The following is a 26,004-nucleotide window of genomic DNA, read 5'->3' on the forward strand; positions in this document are numbered from 1 at the left end:
TTAGTCACAGTCAATTTGCGTCCACCGGCCAAAGCACCAGAGTTAACTCGACTTTCTGGTTTAGCATCAGTATAACTAAGACCGATATAATACGATGATTCTTAGCGTTTTACCACGCCCAGCTGGCTCCTCGTCGCCGTCGTATGACTGTGATCTTCTTTACTGCTCCATATACTATAAACTAAAACCAAAACTAAAATTGAAACCAAAACCAAACAGATAAATAAAAAAATTGTAAAAAAAAAAAAAACACTTTATAATCTTATGGTTGGCAAAAGTTTAACTCAGCCACAACAACCCTCTATTCTGTTCCGCGTAAGGTCCCTTTTTATCTTACTCTGTTACTCTCATCTAGACTCTTATTCTCGGATGTACATGTGTGTACTTTTACTGCTCGGCTCCGACTACTACTCATACTCACTAATTAACTTGTTCCCGCGGCAACAGTCTCCGGAGTGTAGTTTTACTCAGTACGTTTTTCATCTCTCAATTTTCTCTTTCAACAAAACACCAAATCCACTTTGCAAAATTTTTTATTTTTATCTTTTAATACCTGTCGTTAAAATTCATTAGCTATTTTATTATTATTTCATTATCATCATTAAAGATCACAAAAAAAAATAATAACAACAAGTTTATACTGTTTTATATTATATTATACTTTTATAATAATGTTGAAAATAATTTACCGGAAAATTGCACGTTTTTTTATTTAATAAAATTGTTTCTTTGTTATTTTCTATTGATAATGTATAATTTAATTTGAAAAAATTGCAATTTAAAGATAATTTTGAAATAAAATTTTTAAGGAATCGAAACCAAGCCATCAGGAGTCAAACCTGAATATTTAATTTCGCAGTCAATTTATTAAAGAACAATCGGTGAAGTATTGAGTTTCCACGGTCAAATATTGGTGATTTTAGTATTTCAATACTTAAATAACAAAACTAATATAACTTTGTTAATTTTTGTTATAAAGAGTTGTTAATTATTGTCAATTAAGTATTTAACTTTAATAAAATCGATTACAACTTGTAGTTAATAAGTTAATAGTTTTTTTATAGCTTAGTACAAAAAAAGAAAAACTTGATCGGTCAATAACTGGCGCATTTACTCAATTATTTATCAGTTGTTTCAATTACTGTAAAATTGATACTATAATTTATCTCAATTTAGATTTCTTTACATTTCTTCTCACCAACTTCTTAATATATACATTTATTGTGTATAAAAAAAAATTTATGTTTTATTTAAAATTCATTATATTAATTAATTTGAATTTTTTATTAAAAATTAATAAAAAATGAAAATTAGAAAATTAATATTAAAAAATATAAAATTAGTCAAATCAAGTTGGAATAAAATTCCAAAAATTATCATCCATACCATGGCAATTTAAATAAAAAAAATTGATAATAATTTGTAAATGGACGTAATCAACAAAATATAAATTATTATTATTATTATTATTATTATTATTATTATTATTTTTGTTATTAATTTATAGCAAATTTTATTTATTATGGAATGATATTATTTGAATGAAAGTTATAAGGAAAATGAGATAAAAGATTATAGGTACTTGGTATCCGCAAAACTGTCGAGTGTAGAATAAAAAAAGAAACAAGTTTTAAAGAAAGAGATGAAGCAAAAGAATTCAGGAGTCTCTGGCGAGTTCCCATGCCCGTACACCAATTCTCCCGGAGCCTCACCTCAAGATCTCTCGTGATAAAAAATAAAGTAAAAACCGGAGAAAAAAGTAAAAATAAGAAGGAAATATATACCTATGTATATATAGCAGAGTCGAGAACGAAAAAGAGTAACTAAATTTTTAGAATAAGAAATTTGTAGACTCATCCAACTCCTGAGCCTTTTGTGTATACATTTATAATACGCCTATAAATATATTTATTGTCTCTGGATATAAATATTGTAAGAGAGCCGAAGAAGGGTAAAATAGAGCACTTAAAAAAATTCTAAACTGTGATTTATGATAATAATAATCTCACGAATTTTCAGACTTTAAAAATTACGTGAAGGGTAAAAAATTACTTAAATTTACGAGAAAAATTAATTTTATAAGTAACTGTAGGACAATTAATTCGATAAAAAAAATTTTTTTTTTCTTGAAAAGTCGATTTAACTCAAGCCTTGAATCCTTAATTTCGCAATCTTAATTCATGAATATCTCAGAAAACAACACTAATTTTTCATATTTTTAAATTATTAAAAAAAAAAAAAAAAACATTCAAGTTTTTAAATTTAATTTTTAAAAATAATCAAATTAACTCTCAAAACTCTCGAAACAAAATAAAACTCTAAATTTTACCAATAAATCAGCATCGTAATCGACTTATTAAAACTTATTACAATTCTCCTAGTTTTATTTAAAAATCAATACACAATTCTTGTCATAAAAAAATGTAAAAAGAAGTCACAGTAGCAGGAGTAGAGCAGGAGTATTGATTGTATTTAGCAAGCATAACAAGATTAATCTCGAGTGCCAAGAAAAGACATCAAGGACAAGTGTGTTGAGATTAAACAAGTGTGGGTGTCATAGCTAAATATTTGGCGGTGTAATTTAACAGTTTGGCTGGCTGAGAATGTTTCCGATGAGAAATGACTGCTCGCCGGAGTAATAGGAGGATAGGAGGATCTTTATGTGCGTGTAGAAGAAATAAAAGTCTTCCATTAGTTTTAGTATCCTGAGTCCGAGGTCCTCTGGAGGACTTGTCAAGGACAAACGGACAACCGATACCATTCTATTTGAGGAGGGGAAAAAAATATAATATTATTTTAAGAAATTAAATTAAAGATTTTTTTTTCAGTAAATTTCTCCTGATTTAAAGGGGTGGGAAAAATAAATGATAAGTAAAATATTACATATATAAAATATGTGTAGTTGTATTAGCAAAAGTTGGAGCATAGTGGTAGTGTCGTTGTTGGTTTGAGCAAGTAGAGTGTACAGTAGTTGGGCCGACTCTCCGACTGAGCGGCGCCGGTTTGCTCTCGTTGCCAGACTCATTGGCGGCTTGGCGTCCCACCGACTGCACCAGTCGTTCTCCCTGGTCTCTTATCACCCCGGCAGTCCTCTAGTCTCTTGCTCTTTGCTTGTGCGATCTTCCATCCTCTCAATCTCTCATTTCTTCTCGTCTCATTTTATTTCTTCTCTCTCGTGTTTATCGCATTTTTGCTCTGTCTTTATCATTTTACCTGCCAGCATTAATACGAGGTTTTAATTTTCGCATGAGCGGATTACTCTGCCAATAATATACAATCCAACATCCTAATTATAATATATCTTATCAATTATTATTATTTTTTTTTCGTTATACAGATTTTTAATCCTGTTTAATACTTTAATAATTTTATATTATAATCCCCGCTAATATTTGTTTAGTTTTTTAACTATTATTTGTACCTACATTGCACCGGAAAAAAATAATAAAATTTAATCCTCTTAAGGGCTTTTTTTTTATTTTAATTAATATATTACATCAATCTCAAACATTATAGAAAAATTAATTATTATAAATACTTCAGTAGAGAATTTTATTTGATAATTATTTTAACGAGTTTTACTCTGGTTTATAATTATGATTTAAAAAATTTGAGTGTGACTTTTAATTGGAGTAACTAATTAGGAAATTTAAAAAGTTATCTCTAATTTTTACGAGAAAAAGAAGAATAATAAAATTTTTTTTAAGCAAGAGTTTGCAGGTTTTAATATATAAATTATTATTTGATGAAAATATAATTTATTTATTGAAAGTAGAAGAGCTATTTCTGGTAAATAGACCATTTAAAACTTTGTCGTTGTAGGCTTTTATTTTAGTACGAAGGTCAGACGTATAACCTCCATCTTTTTTTTTTTTTTTTCGAACTATAACAATACATTTAAATCGATTTCGCTATAAATAAAATAAAACAATGTTTAATGGGACACATCTTTTAGCTAAATATTAGTTAAATTAAATTATGATTTATTAATTCTTATTCAATAATCATCTTGATTGTAATTACATTAGTTAATTTTAGAGTAAAGAATTATTTATTCCATTTAATTTTTAAAATTGTTCTTATTGCTTGATCTTTTAAATAACAATTAATAAAATTAATTAATTACTGATATAACTTTTCATTGTCATTAGTTTTGCAACTTTTAAAAATTTAATTTTTTTTATTACATAAAAAATTTTGACATTTGTCAATTCCAACGAAATAAAATTTTAATCATGAAAGATAATTTAAGTCTATGAAATTTATTTTGTAGTTCGCGTAATAATTATCAATTTCGGCTATTTTTATGATTTTTTCTATTAATTCCGTGATTGTCAAAATTTTATAATAAAAATATTTTTTATAAATATTTATTTGATAGATGAATTTATTTCAAAGTTCACACAATTATCTACGATTTGAGAAATTATTCATTGACTATTGATGAATTTTTCAATTTATTCCATGATTTAAAAAATAAAAAAAAATTTTTTCAACATATTTATTACTATTATCTTCAAATAACTCTCATATTTTATAAGAAATCTTTTTTCTGTATATTTTTTTTTTTAAATACACTTCTCACAAAAATTAAGGGAGCAGAAAAAAAATCCAAATTTTTGGGGGATTTTCAACAGGCTGTAACTTATACAAAAATGGTCGTACAGCAAAAAAAAAAAAAAAAGCAAATTGTAGCTCTAAGTGTTTTGTTTTTGGATCTGAGTTTGAAAATATTTTTCGAGTAATCATAAGAAAACCACCGAAAAAAATTTTCGAAATTTTTTTGGTTTTTTTTTAATCTACGGACGTGGAAAAATTTTTCGACTCAACCTCCATATGGACCGGATAGCTTGTTTATTCAGATTTAATTTCGTTTTTTTAAAATCTCGATACGAGCATTTCTCGCTGAGATATCGATGTTTGAATGGAAAAAGATCATTTTGTCTTTGATTACCAATATCTCAGCAACCAATGATTGCACAGAAATTTTGAGGTTGGTTTTAAAAACTTGAATAAATTCTCTACAAGGATTGGCAATTGAATTTTGAAAAAAATTTTTTTCAATCATTACATGAATTTGAAAAAGCATCCAAAAAGGGCTTTTGTCGTTTTTTGGAAAATCAAGCGCCCAATCAAAAATATTGCGGAAACCACTGACGTTAAGTGTGCCTCTTACTGTTCAATATACCCACAAAAACCCTACAAAGTTTCAATTCAATCCAGCCAACCGTTTTTTTCCCACTTGATCGAATTTTTGAAAAATTAAAGGAGCAAGAATTTCGCTCTGAAAATGTCATAATTTTTATCAAAAATGAAAAAATTTTTTTTTCATTTTTCTCTCAATTCTGTATTAGTGACTTGAAAAATTTAAGGAAAAAAAAAAAAAAATCGAAAATTTTTGAGAAAAAAATTTTTTTAATTTTTTTCAATTGGCCCAAATCAAAAAAATGTAGCGACTCACTTTCTCACCGATTTTACTCTTCCGCACTTTAAGTTTCCTAGTCACAAATTAATTGAATAAATTAAAAGTTGATACCCCCAAGGCAAGTCGAATATTCGTTCTACGAATATTGGGACAATAATTTTTTCGTGCGAATTCCAACAGTGTCTAAAAAAAAAACAGTTTTTCTTAAAACTAACCTGCTTTCTTGGTAATCGAGCCAATCAACAGTTTTTCTCAAAACTACCGTATTTTTTAATTTTTAGAAAAGCTAATTAACTGAGTTTTTGCAAACTTTAGTTTTCTTTTTATTTTTTTTCATAATGCCTAGGCGGCATTTATCCGCGCCACAAGTCGCTCAGATAGTGACTCTAGTGGAAGAAGGGTACAATTACCGACAAGTCGGGGATCGTATGGACGTTAGTTCATCTGTCGTATCTCGCGCATACAATCGGTATTTGGAAACCGGTGGTTATCAACGACGAGTTGGCCAAGGTCGTCGTCGCGCAACAAATCCTCGTGATGACCGAGCGATCGTTCGGCGCGTTCGTCAAGAACCTTTCGTTCCTGCGAACGTTGTCGCCCGAAATTTTCCGAACCGTCGACAACAACAACAACGACGACGACGACAACAACAACCGCGGAACATTTCAGTTCAACCGGTTCGAAATCGTCTCCGTGAGACTAGAGTGCGATCAAGAAGTGCCGCCCGAGTACCGATGTTATCACCCATACATCGCCGAAACCGTCTGGCTTACGCTCGTCAACATGTTCATTGGACCGTAAGGCAATGGAACAATGTTTTGTTTTCTGATGAGTGTCGGGTATGCCTGTTTAGAAATGACCGAAGACCCCGAGTTTGGCGCCGTCAGGGAGAGCGTTTTTCACGTAACTTCACTCGACCGGTAGCTGCTTACAACGGAGGGTCGGTGATGGTTTGGGGAGGAGTTTCGAGATTTTCACGAACTCCTTTGGTAATCGTCCACGAAAATCTAAACGCTACGCGTTACATTAATCAGATCTTACGACCTGTTGTCTTGCCTCTACGGCAGCAAACTAGAGGTTTTATTTTTATGCAAGACAATGCCCGGCCTCACACAGCAAACGTCACCCGTCGGTTTTTCCAAAGACACGACATAACGTTGTTAAGGCATCCAGCGGTAAGCCCTGATCTTAACCCTATCGAGCACGTCTGGGATATCCTGAAGCGCCGATTGCGCCAGAATTATCCCAATTTACGAACGTTAGCTCGTAACGAAAATTTTTTCATTTTTGATAAAAATTATGACATTTTCAGAGCGAAATTCTTGCTCCTTTAATTTTTTCAAAAATTCGATCAAGTGGAAAAAAAAACGGTTGGCTGGATTGAATTGAAACTTTGTAGGGTTTTTGTGGGTATATTGAACAGTAAGAGGCACACTTAACGTCAGTGGTTTCCGCAATATTTTTGATTGGGCGCTTGATTTTCCAAAAACGACAAAAGCCCTTTTTGGATGCTTTTTCAAATTCATGTAATGATTGAAAAAAATTTTTTTCAAAATTCAATTGCCAATCCTTGTAGAGAATTTATTCAAGTTTTTAAAACCAACCTCAAAATTTCTGTGCAATCATTGGTTGCTGAGATATTGGTAATCAAAGACAAAATGATCTTTTTCCATTCAAACATCGATATCTCAGCGAGAAATGCTCGTATCGAGATTTTAAAAAACGAAATTAAATCTGAATAAACAAGCTATCCGGTCCATATGGAGGTTGAGTCGAAAAAATTTTTTCCACGTCCGTAGATTAAAAAAAAACCAAAAAAATTTCGAAAATTTTTTTTTCGGTGGTTTTCTTATGATTACTCGAAAAATATTTTCAAACTCAGATCCAAAAACAAAACACTTAGAGCTACAATTTGCTTTTTTTTTTTTGCTGTACGACCATTTTTGTATAAGTTACAGCCTGTTGAAAATCCCCCAAAAATTTGGATTTTTTTTCTGCTCCCTTAATTTTTGTGAGAAGTGTAGAGCTTTTTTATAAACTATAAAATCAGTCAAATCAAACAAATTGCAACAAAACTCAGATATTTTCCATCCACATAATAATAATAAAAATAAAAAAACAAATAATAATAATAAGTCTCTAAATGGATATAATTAACAAAACGTGACGTATTTATTTATTATTTAAAAAGATAAAATATGTCCATTGGTTTAAATGAATAATTAATGAAATGAAATGTAGCATAAAGTAAAAAACGGAGTATGTTTAATTTTTGTTTGGTAAAATAAACTATATACATTTAATGTCGTGACATATATGTAATGCAGGTGCACGCGGAAGCGAATTGAGAGGAGAGGAGAGAGAAGAGAGAGAAAGAGAGAGAAAGAGAGAATGTGGATGTGGAATTGGCTGGGATGAGATTTGGAAGCTATACTATCGATTTACAAGGAGTAGAGACAGAGTAAAGTGAGGAGGAGGAAAATGAGTATCATGTGGTGGTAGTGGTGGTTGACCATCATGAAACGTAACCGCGAGCCAACAAGACGCCCTGACACCGCGTTCAACTCAGCTCAGTTCTGTACTCCAACTGCGTTTAGTTTAATCCGTCTCATTTTCTGTATTATTTTCTCTCCTTCTCCTCCTTACTATATATAGTATACAGTTAATATACATACACACCAATTGCAAATTTTACACGTACAATTTACACATGCACACTCAGAACCCTGATGAGTGTTGCATGTGCACTCCATTCGGCAAGTCCCGAAATAGTATCGACGCGGTATCAGATTTACCTCGACGGAAGTCGTTGACCAACAACTGCTAGCGACATTTCCGTTCCATTCCGTTATAACTCTTCATCTTCACTTATATTCGATGAAAATAGAATTGAAAAATTTTCACCAGATAATAAAATTTAAACGTATATAAATATATATACAATTCAATATATATATATATATATATATATATATATATATATATATATATATATATATATATATATATTAGGGTGGGTCAAAAAAATCGAATAATTTATTTTTGATTTTATACTCTGAAAAATAGGTTCGTAGACACCTAAAAAGAATTCTCTCCAAGTATAAGCTCTTAATTATAACGGGAAGGTCCTCCGCTTTGCGGGTTTCTATTTTTTCGAATAATCAGATAAAAAATTTATATCTCGCTTCCAACTGCTTGGAAAAATATTCCGTGGCATAGATTTTGTGAGAAATTGAATGCTTTACAAAAAGGTCTCTTATGACTTTTTCAAAAACTCAACCGATTAAAAGATATTCATAGTTGAAGTTTGGCTATTTTAAGGAAAATATTCGTTTTTATTATGAATTTTATAAGTCGATGAAAAAAATTATTTCGGATTGCGGAACTCATGATTTTGTAGGAAATTTACTGCTCTACAAAAATGGTCTCTTATGATTTTTTGATTAAGTGAAGCCGTTACGAGATATTCATCGTCAAACATTAACGAATATCAATATTTCCAGTTTTTGATCAATAATTCGATAAATTTTAATTTAAACTATGAGTTTCAGGAAAATTTACATAAATTTGAGTTTCGATCGATAAAGAAATGTTATAATAAGTTAGATAAAGAATTATTGGAATTATCATTGATTTTCCTTGGAGAAATGCCTCAAGAAAAGATTTCTTTCAAACGTCCTGGTGCTGTTCATCATGCTAGATGGATGGCTAAGGCCATTTATAGTTTGAAAATGTATCTATTCAGAGATGAATTCAAACTCTCTCAGAAAGAATTGCATGGTCTTCGTCATTTCTGTATTTTTATAGTCACATTGTATTTAAAAGCTTGGTTTTCATCAACTTCTGCAACAACTGCTGCTTATCATGACTTGCAGTTTATGAAAAATTTATTGGAGTACAAACATATCAATCCTTTGATTTCTTCAGCTACGTGTGAAAAAATGATTTCGCACTTATGGTATTTGAGCGATGAACTTGCCATTTTATCACTGTTTGACGATGGCGTTCCATTAGAAGTAAAAAAAGTATTGTTGAAGCTGTTAATACTCGTGAAGGTACAGATTCTAAAGCTAAAAGATTTGTAATTGCTAAAAAGATTTGAATTCATTGGCGCAGAGAACTCTGAGTGACTTTGTGTCTAAAAAGTCATTAAATCTTTTCAAAATCTTCGATCTACCGTATGACTTTCTTGATGTCGATGTTGAATTATGGCCTACTAATGAGAGTTATCTCGAAAATAAAGAATACTTTCAACAACTAAAAGTTGTCAATGATTCAGCAGAGCGAGCTGTTGCATTAGTCAGTGAATATAATCAATGCTTGACAAAAATGAAGAACAATTCCAGTACTTATTGCAAGTTGTCAAAGAACATCAAAAACATTCCCAAATTGTAATAAAAGAAATTATTTATAGTAATAGCGTACTGTTATGTTAAAAATATAGACAATTATATTGCAATTGATAATTCAATAAAAAATTTATCTATAAAAAAGTTAAATACTGGTTGTTTCTCACTTGATTCAATACTTTTCATATTAAATTTGACAAAGAAATATGTCATTCACTTCAAATTAAACTAATCATTGGCTATATGTCGAAAAAATGCTCTAATTTCTTGTTTTAATGCAATCAAACAAGCTCAAGACTGAAAACAATATTAAAAAAATTGTTTATAACATTTCTTTATCGATCGAAACTCAAATTTATGTAAATTTTCCTGAAACTCATAGTTTAAATTAAAATTTATCGAATTATTGATCAAAAACTGGAAATATTGATATTCGTTAATGTTTGACGATGAATATCTCGTAACGGCTTCACTTAATCAAAAATCATAAGAGACCATTTTTGTAGAGCAGTAAATTTCCTACAAAATCATGAGTTCCGCAATCCGAAATAATTTTTTTCATCGACTTATAAAATTCATAATAAAAACGAATATTTTCCTTAAAATAGCCAAACTTCAACTATGAATATCTTTTAATCGGTTGAGTTTTTGAAAAAGTCATAAGAGACCTTTTTGTAAAGCATTCAATTTCTCACAAAATCTATGCCACGGAATATTTTTCCAAGCAGTTGGAAGCGAGATATAAATTTTTTTATCTGATTATTCGAAAAAATAGAAACCCGCAAAGCGGAGGACCTTCCCGTTATAATTAAGAGCTTATACTTGGAGAGAATTCTTTTTAGGTGTCTACGAACCTATTTTTCAGAGTATAAAATCAAAAATAAATTATTCGATTTTTTTGACCCACCATATATATATATATATATATATATATATATATATATATATATATATATATATATATATATATATATATATATATATAAAACGCAAGAGATGAGGAAAATCGTATATTGGTTATTGGAGTTCCGTTTTTTCCTTATTTACTTTATTTTATTTCATTATTTTTTTTTTTTTCTGCGGATGGAATCATGTAATGAAGGAAAAGCATATCAAACCTATTATATTGATATTTTTTATATTTTCAATCAACTTTTATTATTTATTTTATCATTTCTTCCCATCGAATCCATTCATATATATAATAATCTTCTTTTTAATTTTTACTTTTATTCTTTACGAAGCATATGTTACATTTTTTTAAAAATAACATTTAAAAACTATTAACTGTTGAGGTATTACTCTCGCATCATTTAATTCTTCATTTTTTTGAAGCGCTAGATTGATCATTTTCTCTACTTTTTCAGTATCTATACCAATATTTTGTCTGACTAATTTTTTTGAAGTGTAAAGTCACAAGAAAAGGTGAAGAAACGTTTGAAAAATGCTTCAGCTGCTGATCCATCTAACGACTAAACACCTTTGAGTAATAAATTATTAATAGAATTAAAGAAAAGATATTTTAACAATGAAGCTTTTTCAATTTTAGTTTTGATTTTGTTGAGATTAAAATAGTATAATCATTGGAAAATTAATGAATATACAAAATTGTCATACTTCTTAAGAATTTCAGTTATAAAATCAAAAAGATTGGATAAGAGAATTTTACTTTTTTAAAAAAAAAAAAAAAAAAAAAAAAAAAAAGTTTAAAAAATTTTAAGTAAATAAATACAATTACAATTCTTAAAAGAATAGTTCATTCACTCTCGAATTCGATCTTCTTTTTATTTTTTTCCTTCTCCACATGCTGAAGAATTATTGCTTAGGGTCAAAGATCGTGCCGGCGTTGAATTCCACCGGCGATTAAATCGTTTCTTGGACGCTAATAATTACTGACGGCGCCGACCCGATCTCAGATCAATCGGTCTTCCATCTCATTATAAATACATACTATTTTTGAAATTCATTATTCACACCTAGTACTTAAGTGGTCTAGGATCTAGGATCTTTCGTGACTTGCAGTTATTATAAACAGTCATTCATGTTTCCAAACACGTACAAACATGCAACTAGTCTTGATTTTCGGTACGACAAATAATTCAATCAATCAATGAGCAGCTTGGAATGTAAAAATGAAGTTCTAAAAAAAAAAAAAAAAAAAAAAAAAAATTAATATTAATTGTAATTATAAATCATAAAGTTTTCATAAAACATCAATTAGGTATTTTTGAATGACATAGATTTAATAAAAATCCATTACAGATATGAATAGATTTAATTGAGTTAATTGAGTAGCACTTACAAGTAGTATATACCTAAGAGTAAAAGCCAAATATATACTCGAGCTAACAGTGTTTAAAATGAAACAAGATGGCTCACGGACCACCACTATCAAATCAAGTTACCTGCTCAAGTACTTTACGAGCTCTTGAGTTGACTCAATTTAGTTACGGTCCACCGAGAGAGATAGACTTTGAATTTAAAAGAACATCCGCTATTACATATATACTTTACCTGTCTTATACTTGCCCATCATGCTTTTCATCTATCGCACGACCGGATAAACTTTTTACTTACCATTACTGCACGGGAAAAACGATTACGTTCTGCTATAAAGAAACCAGGAAAAATAAAGAATTACGTCTCAATCCGAATCCGAATCCAATGTCTATTTTTATTAGTTATAAACTGATAAATCAAATTAACTTGATATAAAAGAAAAAATCTTGAATCAAAAACATCACTATGAAGAAATTTTTTTACCTTAATTTAAAACAAAAAAAGTAATATGTTCTTGTTCAAGAATTTTTCTGCTTGATTTTGTGATTCAATATGATCAAACTCTTGGTTCAAGATTTCTATGCTTAAATCAACTTAATTTTTTTATAGGTACACTGAAAAAAAATGAACTTGAAATAAGAGTAAAATTCTTGAACCAAGAAAATAATTTTGAAGAAGCTCATTGTCTTGAATCAAGACAAAAAATTTTCAAATCAAATAAAATATACTTAAATCAAGTGAAATTTCTCAGTTTAAGAATATTTTAACTCAAACCAAGAAGATGAAATTCTTCAAAATTATTTACTTGATTCAAGTAAATTTTTTTTCTGTGTACAGTTCTTCTTTTCTGATTTTTAACTTAAATTATTAATTTTTAAAAGTAAAAATTTATTGACATTAATTCCATTTTAGGAAGAATTTATTTAGGCTTAGATCTAATTAGATTTTAAAATCTATCAGTCGAACCGTTTCAAAGATACTTACAAATTAAAAAAACTATTTTAAGTTTTTTTAAGATACTTTTCAAAATTTCTCAACTAATTGACTTGAAACCCTATATCAAATGTTTGTTTTCAAAAAATAGCGTCTAATGCCTTGAAGAAAATCAAAATTTTACGATACGTTCAAAAGATATTGCACTTAAAAAACTAAAAAAAAAAAAACTCTTGTTTTCTGAAACGCATCTCAGGTTTTAAACTCGAAAATTAATTAATTAATTTTTAAAAAAACTCAAGAATGGCAGGGTTGCCGCTTTTTAAATTATGATTTTTTCTTTTTCAATTTTCCTCTTCCTTTTGTTGGATTTAGATTCGGATTCAGACTCTCAGCCATTTAAATAAATATGTTTATTTATTCCCCTTATCACACTGGAAAAATGAAATGAAATAAGTTAAAGCATCGATAAGTTTAAGATAATAGTAAAAGCTTGTTTTCTATTTTTTCACTCCTACATGTGTTACTTGCTTAAGATAAGAGATGTTAGAGAGCCAAATATACATATTAATAGTGAATAGCAGGTTAGATTATCTGGCGCATGGTATTTACCTCCAAAGTTGTGAAATATTTATTAACCGAGGGAAATATTTTCCGGCAAGTGTTGGTATGGGACAACTCGAGTAAAGAGCTAAAACAATAAAAAGGACATTAAAATAATTCGAGAGAGAAAGAGAAGATGAAAAGGAGATAAGTCGTCAGATAAGTCGACAAAGTTCTTGGTAATCGAGACGCAAGGCGAAACGAATTACTACTTGGGCAATAAAGCGCTTGTAAAACTTGCCAGGGAGACGTTACGTTTTTTTGTTTCTTTTTATTATTTTATTTATTTTTTTCCTTTAATCTCTTTCCATTCTTCCATCGGTAACGACAGAGTATGTGTTGCATATACGTATAATGTATATATATATGAAGTATAACGTGCATTACACACAAAAGTATCTGTAAAATAAAAAACATAAAATGAGGAATGTGAGATGAGAAATAGAAGACGATGAGAGAAAAGAAGAAATAATTATAAGAATAAGAAGAAGCTACAGAAGGGGTGGAGTAGGAGGGCGAACACCTTTGCCACCCGTGGGATATGATTAGGCGAAAAAAACTTGGGAAAATAATAATAAAAAAATTTATGCAAGATCCTAAGCGGCTCCTTTTTTGATTAATAATCTCTTGTCGGTGCCTCTACTCTTTACTCCCTGCATGAGGATTCACCAGAGCCGTATTCCTTAAGGGAATAAACAGAGATAAAAGATAAACTTGTGTCTCACCTTTGTATCTGTAACCTTATGCATAAACTTTTCTTTTTTTACCTTTCAATCCTTCCTCAGATTTCATACAACACGAAACATCATTAACATCGTTAACGACTCCGCCCTCTTTTTATATTCAATTATTTAATGATAGGAGCAACACATTTGGATTTCTTTCTTCGTGTATATCTTAATTAGCTCTTGTTCTTTTGACCTAGAATATAATTTAACATTTAATAAAAAGATTATTATTTTTTTTTTTTTTCTATAACTGAAAAGTTTGAAATAATTTATGAAAATTCTTTGCGTTTCTAAAAAAAACGAGAGAATTGCTTTTAAGTAAAAAATTATAAAATAGCATTGATATATTGAGTAGTTTTAGCAAGAAAAAATCGAAATTGTGAAGAATATATTTCGACGAAAAATGAAATTTTTTAAGCACATGTATCAAAAAGATCTACTCAAGAATTTACTACATTTTTAATTTTATTCAACATAAAATAATTTAAAGTTCTATGTAGACACACCTGGAGATGAACAAAAGAATCCACAGAGGCGCATAAATAACGCTACATTTTTCATGCTCAGTTATTTTAATTTAGATACTTTGAAGAAATTGAAGAAATTCGACAAACTTGAAACAATTTTATTTATTTAAAAATATTTTGATGCCAAGGCATTAGCCGAATGGCAAACATATATTTTTGTGGTTTATTTAAATTACACGTAAGAGGTCTAATATTTAATTTATCTAATATTGTAGTTTTAACAAATAGAATAGAGAAAGAGTTATAAGTGAAATTAGTAATAACACTAACTCTTATTTAATACAAAAATAGATTCAATATTATAATATGAATATTTTAAAGAGTAATTTAAAATATAAATCAAAAAATTAACAATATAATTATATAATTCATATAAATCATATAAATCAAATAAACCAACTAAAATAAATCAGCTCATTTTTCAATTCTTAAATGGTAAAAATGTTGATATCAGTTTTCATACAGCAAGTAAAATTAATGGTCTAACTTCTGAATGTATATTTGAAGTTAGCAATTAGTTATCTTTTTCCTGATTTAGGAAGAATTTTGATTTTTTTTTACTGTTTATAAACATTAATTAAATATTTTTATTATTAAATTATCTTTGATCATATTATGAAAATTACTTTAGGTCATTTTTTATCTAAAAATCGACCTATAATAGACTAATTATAATTATAGAAGGTATTTAATCAATCAATACTCATTAACTTGGAATAATTGCATAAACTAATCAATATCTGATTGACTAATCAAATAACCAGTGATTTTAATTAAATTTCTGGTGTCTTTGTAGTAAATGTATTTGTATTATCATTATGAATGTCATAATTATTGTTTGTAATTGCTATTAAGGAAAGACTGATAAAACAAGTTGTATCGGCATGACATGAAACAATTAAAAGATTCTCGAAGAACATACATATAATGTGCTGGTCTAATAACTCTTATATTAAAAACAAAGTATTAAATGCCATCTGTTGATTCCTAACGCATATAATCCGATAAAAATATAGTTTAACAAGTTGATCCTCAGTGAGAAGCAAGAAGATGTCATGTTTTAATAAAAATAAATACTTTATTTACCGGTTTCTCGCCTTTGGTTGTACATTAAACTTCGTACGTAGATACATACAAGCCGTCGAATGTATATTATGGACATTGATGCGATGGACAGGGTGTATAACATACAGTACAATCTGAAGAAAGATTAAAAAGAGATGAGAGACTAATAAGAGACTCGATGAAGATGGGGAATTAAACTCAAGTAGTTGATCGTGTCACTACGTCGAACCTTAGCTCCTTCTCTTGATGGACCTCATCCTCCTCTTCTTTCTACCAGTTTTTATTCCAGTCACTCTCCCTATCCGTCAGAGTTGTATCACGACTTGACCTGGCAAATTACTCGTTAACGAGCTACGGAAGGCCGCTGTACGTGTTTTGTATGAATGGTTGTCTTTGCGAATAAACCAACTCTGAAAAGAGCATAAAAAGGATATAATAAAAATAATAGAATAAATTTAAAGTTAACGTAATACATGCAAGGATGGAAAATAGAATATGCACCTTCTAGTGAAGTACAACTAAAGGATTAAGGAAGCGAAAATTAAATGAGTTAATAACGTTCTTTTAACGCTGGGTACTATTCAAATCAGTATTGCTCATCAAGTTAGAGAATAGAGAACTTTCTGCAAGACTCCACATCCAATTATTCATTCTAATGTCTGTTGAGTGTGTTTTATTACTCTGGGTGAATAACCTCCCTTTGTGATACTCTATCGATCAATTATTATCAGCTTTCGTGGAATATAATCAACTATTTACCTACTTGGTTTATCTTTCAATGCTATTTATAGATTAACTAGGTTATTTTTGTATCATTGAAAGTAATTGGTTTCAATTTTGCAGCTTTAATGACGTCTGTTTATGCCTACTTTGTTCAGATGATTTTTTAAATACTTACACTGAAAGGAAAATCGAATTCATCGAAAAACAGTCCAAACTGTAACAGCTCATTTAAATAATCTTAAAATTTTCAAATTTAAGACGTGTACAGGACAATATCTGTCCACAGAAAAAAAAATTTCTTGAACCAAGAAAATTGTAAGGAAGACCGAAGTTATTTTGGAGCAAGAAGAAATTTTCTTGGCTTAAAAAAATTTTTAATCTTCCTTAAGATTTTTTTGATTTAAGAAAATTTACGCTTGACTCAAAACTTTTTTTTTCTGTGTAAAAAATTGCCAATAATTTTAAAAAATTATCGTTTGTTAAAACTCAAAATTTTTTCAAGACTTTCTTTCTTTATCGGGTCCGCTACACAGAAAAAAAAATTTCTTGACTGGAGAACAAAATTCTTGGCTAAAGAAAATTTTCGGGTGTCTAAAGGAAGACCAAAAAATTTTCCTTGAAATTTTATTCTTGGTGGGAGTAATTTTTTCTTAATTCAAATTATCATAAATATTTGATACAATAAATTTTTATATTTGATCAAGATTTTTAGATACTTTACCCATTTCATATTATTTTAGCGTGCTATTATACATATTGAATGAAAAAAAAATTATTCATTATTATTTGATTTTCCCATTTGACATGTTAGTCAATAAAAATATTAATGAAAATTTACTATCAAGATATTTAATTTTTTGGAGCAAGAAGCTGAATTTTCTCAAAACAAGAAGATTTTCTTGACTTAAATAAATTTTCTTGGATCAAGATACGTATTTCTTGAAGCAAGAGAATTAATTTGTTAGAATAAGTGAAATTTCTGGTGTCAAAAAAAAATTTTTTCGCTCTAGAAAATAATTAGGAAGAAAAATATTTTTTTGACTCAAGCGAACTTTTTTTTCTGAGTACATTCTGATCCCGAGAAAATTTTTATTCTAAAATTAAAAATTTTTGTGACTTGCAAAAAAAAGTTTTTTTTTCTCATCTAACACTTAAATTCTGTAAGAATTGATAAAGCCAGGATTTCTATTAAAAAAAATGTAATTTACTTACAATAACATCTAAAATTTATGTATATCTGCTACGCTGATACAAATTCTTTTATTTATTCCTTCAATTCCTTTATCACTTGCATCTTGTGAAAGAGTTTTTTTATAGAAAAATATTTGGTCGAATAATATAGCAATGCTTATCTTTACGATTATGTAAAAGTTGTCTTATTTGAAAAAGTACACTTCTTCTGAAGTTATTATATTTTCTGACTCTTTAAAAAAAAAAAAAAAAATAAATCCCATTTAAAATGCAAATTTCAGATAAATAAAATACTCATGATGTAAAATACACGAAATTTCATTGCATAAGTTTTAACTGTTTGGCGCTGAAACGGTAATTTAATAAAATTTAATAAGCAATTTTATAAAAACTCATCTTTTGATGTTAAGTAACAAGCAATAATTATTTTATTACATAATCTCAAAAATACTCAGCGACTTGCTTGTTAGAAGACACATGAAATTATTTTTCGATAAACTTATAATTAATTCTTATTAAAAAAATGTTGTCTTCTTAGTATTCTCCGAAGAAAACTTGTTCCTTGTCCAAAAATTGTTCCTGAATTTTTTCTCAGTTCAAGTCTCAATACTCTCTTCCTGTATCAAAAATGGCAGTCCTAATTATCAAAATTCCTCATTAAAAACATTAAATTAACCCGACTCATTAATAATTAATGAATTTTCTTAATTACAGATATACAAAAACAGTTGTAGACTCGAGTTTAACAGCCCAAAGATATAATCCAGAATTTACGGTGATAGGAGGCAGCACAACAAGACTAGTGTCAGCTTATGGTAATTCGAATACCAGCGTCCTGATTGATCAATTGAGACACATAAATCAGGTGTGTAACTAAAATAGTGTAATGTTATATTTTGATATAAAAATTAAGGAGGAACACCACTGTGACGATCGAAAAAAAGAGGTGGTTTTCGGGAATTTTTTTGACAGGGAAAATAAAGGAATTTGGGGATCGGATTTTTTTTATTTTATTAAGGGTATATTAAAGATTATTACCCTAAATTTTTATTAAAAAATATTTAATTATTACAAAGTTATTAACAATCTCGTAGAGCATTAGAAAAAATTTCCTCCTCCATGGTCGGTTCGATAACTCAAAAACGGATCATCTGAAAATAAAAACCCAAATTGCTTTTTAATCAGTAAGGATGTAGTTATCGTCGCACATATGAAATTGGATTTTTATTTTCAGATGATACGTTTTTGATTTATCGAACCGACCATGGAGGGGGAAACTCTTTTTAGTGCTCTACAAGATTGTTAATAATTTTGTAATAATTAAATATTTTTATGAAAATAAATTTAGCAGGTATTTAATCATTTTTAAAATTTTTTCTAACAAATAAATTATGGCAAAAAAAAATTGGGAAAAAAAATTGACGTTTAGAAATTTTAAAAAATTAAAAATGCAATTTTTTAAAAATAACTTTTTGGAACTAATTTTTTTATTAAAGAAAATTAAAAAAGTTTTTAGTGATTGCTAACTTTAATGTCATAATATTTTTTAATAAAAATTTAGCAGATATTTAATCATTTTTAAAATTTTTTCTAACAAATAAATGATGGCAAAAAAAAAATTGGGAAAAAAAATTGACGTTTAGAAATTTTAAAAAATTAAAAATGCAGTTTTTTAAAAATAATTTTTTGGAACTAATTTTTTTATTAAATAAAATTTAAAAATTCTCTAGAGACTGCTAATTTTAATGTCGTAATATTTTTTAATAAAAATTTAGGGTATTAATATTCAAAGTACCCTTAATAAAATAAAAAAAATCCGATCCTTAAATTCCTTTATTTTCCCTGTCAAAAAAATTCCCAAAAAATCACCTCTTTTTTTCAATCGTCACAGTGGTGTTCCCCCTTAATATTTTTAAATAAATATTGACTTTACATATCATAAAATTTATAATAATGTTATTGACAAGAATGATATATGTGACGATCATCACACTTAACAGGTGGTCCAATCGCAGTTGGCATCTGCACCTGATAGTGGAGTTTTGCTGGCTGACGAGGCGCTAGACGGTTCGGGCAGCGGCGCCCGGCCTGCTTGGGGAAAGAATGATGATGGAGATATCGATGACGAGGATGTAGGCGATAACGACGACGAAGAAGCCTCTGGCTCGGGAATGGGTCCCACCACGACATGTAACTACACATTTACAGCTTCTTACTTAATTAAATCTATCGATCTTTCACCACAAATTGGTTTCCTACACGTGATACTGATTAACCTCATGTTTTTGATTTTTCAGATTCGCCGGGCACAAATGATCCGAGCAAATCGAACGAGGTACCGTCCAGCAGTTTCCCAGTAATCAGGCTCGATTTTATAGTGCTGCTTCTCAGCAGTCTTGCTGTCTGCGGTGCCTAGAGGGTTATTGACAATCCTCCCAGTACGGTAGCGTAAAAAAGATTAAAAAACTGGAATGATGGATGAATATAAATGTGTGCGAATGAATAGACCGAGAGTGTCAGAGAAAAAAGGCTTGAGAAGCAATGGAGGAATTGGAAAGATTTGCCCTTTTTTTCTCACATTGCAACTGGGTGATCAAAAAAGGCTTAATAAAATAAGAGAAAAAAAAAACAAAAAAAGAAACAAGAAGGAGAGAGGAAAAAAAAAAGGAATTAAAGTTGAGAAATAAACGATGAAAGTAATCGTTTACTGCCCATCACATTATGCGTACACGATTCCTTGATTCAAGACTCTCATTTTCGACCTTACTCATCTTATATTATTATATACCGCATCCCTATACATATACATGTAATAATACTAATAATAATAGTAGTAACGATAATATTAATAATAATAGTAGGATATAATGCATACATATACGTACACGCAAACCATAATAATTCAGCGTAACTCAGAAACTCTTGAAACCCAGCATTCGTCGGATGATATAATGTATGCCATATCTCAAAGTTAACTGCCAAAATGCCAATCGCGTGTCCAACAGAGTTTTCATCTTTTATAATTTTAATATTTTTTAATAAAAACACTCGTGATTTTTTTTTTTTTTTTCGTTTTTTATCAACACATGACCTTGCTGTGGTCGTCATATTAGTCTCGCTGCGGAACGCGTGAAAGCATTAGCAGCTGCAAGACGAAAAAGGCTGGCGTCGTTACTACCTTCATATTAAATTCCGTTTTTCACTCTTGTTTTTATCTTTTACCGCAATAAGTAACCCGTAATATAAACTATTAATTAATAAGTTTATAAATAGAATACAAAGTCATGTATATCATTACATACGTGTTTCATGCTTACTTTCTTTCAATTATCGTGTTAATGTGAGTCTAAATAAAGCTCAAGTGTTATATATTATATTATATAATATGGTATATATATTGCTCTCTGGGCTATTTTTTTATATTTATTATGTGACTTGAATTAAATTCAATTTATTATTTGCTACAATTTTAACTTTAACTATTTTAATGGATAGATATAAATAAATGCTTGTAGTTTTTAAAGTTGTGCGGCGTGCCGGCGCGTCGGCCTACGGCGTTTGCCTTTTTCTATTGTTTATATTAGTTAATAAAAATTGTTTTTTTTTTTTTAATAATATTCAATATGATTGATATTATTTTAATTTTAATAATTATAAATTATTTAAAAAATAAACGGTGCCTTTTAAAAATGTATACCGGTGTGCCGCGCGTCATAGGCTTTTTTAGGATATATAAAATAATATAAATATAAATATAAATTTAAATGTGTGTCGTGTGTATGTGACTAAATTAAACAAATGCGTCAACGAAGTCTGTAAAGCAAAGTCTTCTGTCATATTTAATTTGTATTAAAATTACCAGTGAACTGTAGTAGGTAGACATTTACCAGCCGTTTTTATTATTAAAAACTATATTTTACCACCAGACATTTAATGTATACGTATATAAATTAAGTTTAAGAAATAAAACAGAAACAAAGGTATATATTTAAAATAAAATAAAGAAACAATATTGGAATATGTAATTTTCGTTAGGCCGTACAGAATTTATAATCTCGTTAAAATTAAAACCAATAGAATTATTAATGAAATATTTATTGATATTAATAATAATAATAAATAATAACAACAAAGTACTGTAGACTAAAATAGTTGATTGTATTTGTTAAACCGAATGGTGAATGAAAGAAAAAAAAAAAAAACTAAAGTGTGTGAGTGGATTAGTTAGATTAGGACGATGCGTGATCACTCAACGGATGCTGGCCGTGATGATGATAATGATGAAGAAGACGAATAACAAAACATAAAAATAAAGACGGTGATGGTGAAGATTAAGTATAAGAAGACAAAGAAAGAGTAACCATAACGTGGGACGAAATGATAAACGTTGGATCGACTTTTGTCGTCTGCCGAAATTTAAGGTCCTCGACCTTTCCACTCTTCTCTCGTCTTTCTCTGGCTCAATTCTCATCTCATTCTCGTTCTCACGAGAGCAAGAATCTTGACGTGATTGTAATGAAAATAATTCTCAATTGAATGAGTTGAGCGACTGTTTGTGTGAAGTTTATTGAAGAAATAGCTAAGAGATTGTACATAGAAAGGTGTGTGCCGTATTTATATAAATATATTGTATTAAATACTATTAATTAATTAATTAATTATTCATGATTTATTGATTATATATTATTATTAATAATATTATATTATATATTAGTTATTATATTGTAAAACGTTTAACGATAAATTTGAAATTCAAATCGAGAGCTCGTAATTGATTCAAGCGCCGAGTTTAAGAGAATGAAAAGAATAATAAACAATAATAATGACGATGATGATGATGATGATGATGATGATGATGATAATAATAATAAAAAGAACAGTCTGTTTTATTATTGTGGTGCGAATGGGGTGTGACCTCGTCCACGCGCGGCCTCGTTAAAGTCTCCCAGTGCTCCTCGCGTCAAAATCAACTACAACTGTCGTTTTAAATTTACTAAATACGCATATTTGTTATTACTGATGACTGACTACTTCAAATAATTTTTCATTTTAAATACCTTAATTATTTATAACTGTTTTATTGTTCAAAACTAACAGCATATTTTTTTATTTCAAAGACAGTTGTAATTAACATCTGTATACAATTACTAAAACGGCAATTTAAATTTAGATAAATAAACGAACAAAACTACTAACAAAATGCGCTTGATACTCTTCGATAGACTGTAATGTTATATAATAACTCTCCCAGTGTATTTGCTCGATCAATATTAATTATTTAACTTTGAATTATCTATCAATTATTTAATAACTATTGATTTATTAATCAATTAATCAATTATTATAATTGAATTTTTATTGTTTCTATTAACTATCATCTTCCTAGATATTAATTAGGCCACGTAGCGTTTGCGTAGATAGAATTTCGAGGCCTACTACTACGTTTGGCGGACGTCTGTGATTATTAACGAAAAGTAATAAAAAAAAAAATAATAAATAGCTATAATGAATGAAAATTAACAAGTTTAAAACTATTATCTATAATGATTCTAGGTGCTTTAAAAATGCTCTAGCTTCAGTAAAATATGTCTTAAAAATTTTAAAACACCAATATTTTGTATCTTTTATTTCTTCCCAAAATTATATTCGTTTGTAAAACAAAATATTGCAGTTTTTAAAATTTTTTCGCTATAAAATATGATATTAATTATGAAATTAAAATTAGCCGACATTTCAAAATTTTTAGAAATTTTTTATTGAAGAAATTTCAATTAAACAATTAAAAAAAAAAATATCACATGTAAAAAAACTTTAAAAATTATAAGTGCATCTTTTTATAAATATATTTTTAGTTGTAATTTAATTAATAAAAATAATAAAAAATTTTTAGATGTCTGTTAACTGCAATTTCATTATTAATTAAAACTGAAGCTAGATCATTTTAAATTGCACTATCTACTATATTATTATTTTTAAAAATAAAATAATTGCGTATTTTTAAGTATATTTTTTGTGATTGCTATTTTACGAATCTGATTGAAATGAAGGATATGAAAAAGAAAGAAAGATAATACTTTTTTTAGTTTAACAACTGGTAACTGGTGGTTTATTCGAGTCAATTGGTTGTCATAAGGATCGTGTAAGCTTGATCCAATTTAACGCGGTATCAAGAAACGTTCATGGCAATTGCTTGCACGAAACTCAATTGATTGAGTCACGAATGAATCGGGTAATTTCATTTGTAAAGGGTATTTTTCACTCTCACCCTATTTGATTGTAACACACCCAGTTCTGCCTTACTTATAACTCTCTTGTCTTCTCTACATACATATATATCCATGTACATGTTCATATAAATACATGGATAGTGTATATTGATATATAGTATAATTTTATTGTTTCTTTTTATTTTTATCTTTCTTTCTTCATTTTAACATTGACAAATTATCAATAAAAGGGCGACGTAAACATTTAACGCCCGATTTTACACCAGGCGTCAATACATATACGATACTGTTTTTTTTTTTATTGCTTGTCGCGACGATTTCTTATTAAATCTAATAGAAAAATCTAAAAAATGGCATGTATAACGTTGATATTATGTTATCTACTATGCAAAAGTGTTGAATTAGCAAAATGCAATGTAACTAAAACAAAAATAACGTAATTGATTATTGAAATAATAATTATTATGAATTGTGAAAATAACTGTATAGGCGATTGTAAACATAAAATATAAATATATAAATATATAAATATAAATATTATACTATAATAAATGTTATGAATTATCAACGATTATTCTGTCAGTTGAAATTCACACGAATGATGTAAAATATTTATGATAGAATTTAATTAAAGTGAAATTTAAAATATTTTTTTCTTCTTTAGAAGTTATTCATTTTTCTACTTGATAAGTTTATTTAAGAAATTTTATTTTTATTTACTTCGCAATATGATCTTTCAAAAAATCAAAATATATTGTATTTTTTCATTTTATTTATTAAAAAAACGCGTCTAATTTCAATTAAAAATTTTTTACGGATTTATAATCGATTAGTTTATGCAACTTAAGGAAGAAAATACGTGAAGAAGGCCGTTTTCATATTGATTTTCATTCATTTTTTTAAGGTATAAAAAATTAATATTATTTGTTGAAACTGTCAAGTTATTTTATTTATTTATTTATGAGTATTTTTTCGTATTAAACAATATAATACAACTTAACAAATAATGAAGATATCAGCTGATACACACCCTAGGTTGTCATCTGACTTAACAGTTGGTGTGCAGTCACAAATTTTATCTGAAATCAATGGCACAGAAAAATTACTTTTCTTATACATATATCTTCTATATGAACCTAAATTTAAAAAAAAAAAATTTTTTTTTAATTTGCATTTTTTAGAGGTCTGTAAAATTAAGTCGTGATTTTTTACCATTTTTTTCATACATTGTTTATTAAAAAAAAAAAAAAATAGTTTAAATAAAAATATCGCTTATGATAAAGGTATTGCTAAGTCGGAAGACAACTTAAGATGTGTATCAACTGATATCTCCGCTACTTTTTAAGTTATATTGTAAAATATTTAAAAATATCAATATATGAATAAAATAACCTGATAGCTTCAATTGATAACATTAATTTTCATACCTTAAAAAAAATAATAAAAAATCAGCATGAAAACGCCTTTCTACACGTATTTCCCCCCTTAATCAACTTTTAAAGCTCATTTGTTAAAATAAAGATTTTGAATTTTGAAAATTTTTTTTATTAAATCATATGACATTAAAGTGAGCTGTCACTTGACAATTTTTTAATTTTTTTCAACAAATAAATTTCTTTCAAAAAATTATTTTAAAAAAATTGCATTTGTAGTTTTTTAAAATTTCTAAATGTCAATTTTTTTTATAATTTTTTTTTTTTGTCTTAATTTATTTGTTACAAAAATTCTTAAAATTATCAACTATCTGCTAAGTTAATTTTTATTTAAATCCTTGACAAGAAATTTTGAAAGTTAGCTTATATAAGCTTCAGATGATAGTGATCATCAGCAACATTGTAATCAGTGAAAATCAGCGGATATTATTACAACGAAGCTCTTTAAGATCAAGAATAGCTGTGATTCTCGTTTTACACTCGGTATCTCCCAGAAAACAACTTGCAAAACCTTGTATAA

The 26,004-nt window shown here is 28.3% G+C and overlaps 1 protein-coding gene across 2 annotated transcripts in view; it reads left to right on the forward strand.

The window, feature by feature from the left end:
- The window catches only part of Dally (division abnormally delayed protein), an 82,829-nt gene that overhangs the window by 51,131 nt on the left and 5,694 nt on the right, over positions 1 to 26,004 (forward strand). For both annotated transcript variants that reach the window (XM_074257156.1, XM_074257157.1), the window contains exons 7-9: positions 18,539 to 18,689; positions 19,825 to 20,014; positions 20,122 to 20,267. In XM_074257156.1, coding sequence (XP_074113257.1) covers positions 18,539 to 18,689; positions 19,825 to 20,014; positions 20,122 to 20,240 — 460 coding nt within the window. In that variant the 3' untranslated portion in view covers positions 20,241 to 20,267. The remainder of the gene's footprint in view (positions 1 to 18,538; positions 18,690 to 19,824; positions 20,015 to 20,121; positions 20,268 to 26,004) is intronic.

This window comes from Cotesia typhae, unplaced genomic scaffold (genome assembly GCF_013202065.1).
Source record: "Cotesia typhae breed Kobodo isofemale line unplaced genomic scaffold, CoteBio_Ctyphae scaffold_152, whole genome shotgun sequence".
Classification (NCBI taxonomy): domain Eukaryota; kingdom Metazoa; phylum Arthropoda; class Insecta; order Hymenoptera; family Braconidae; genus Cotesia; species Cotesia typhae.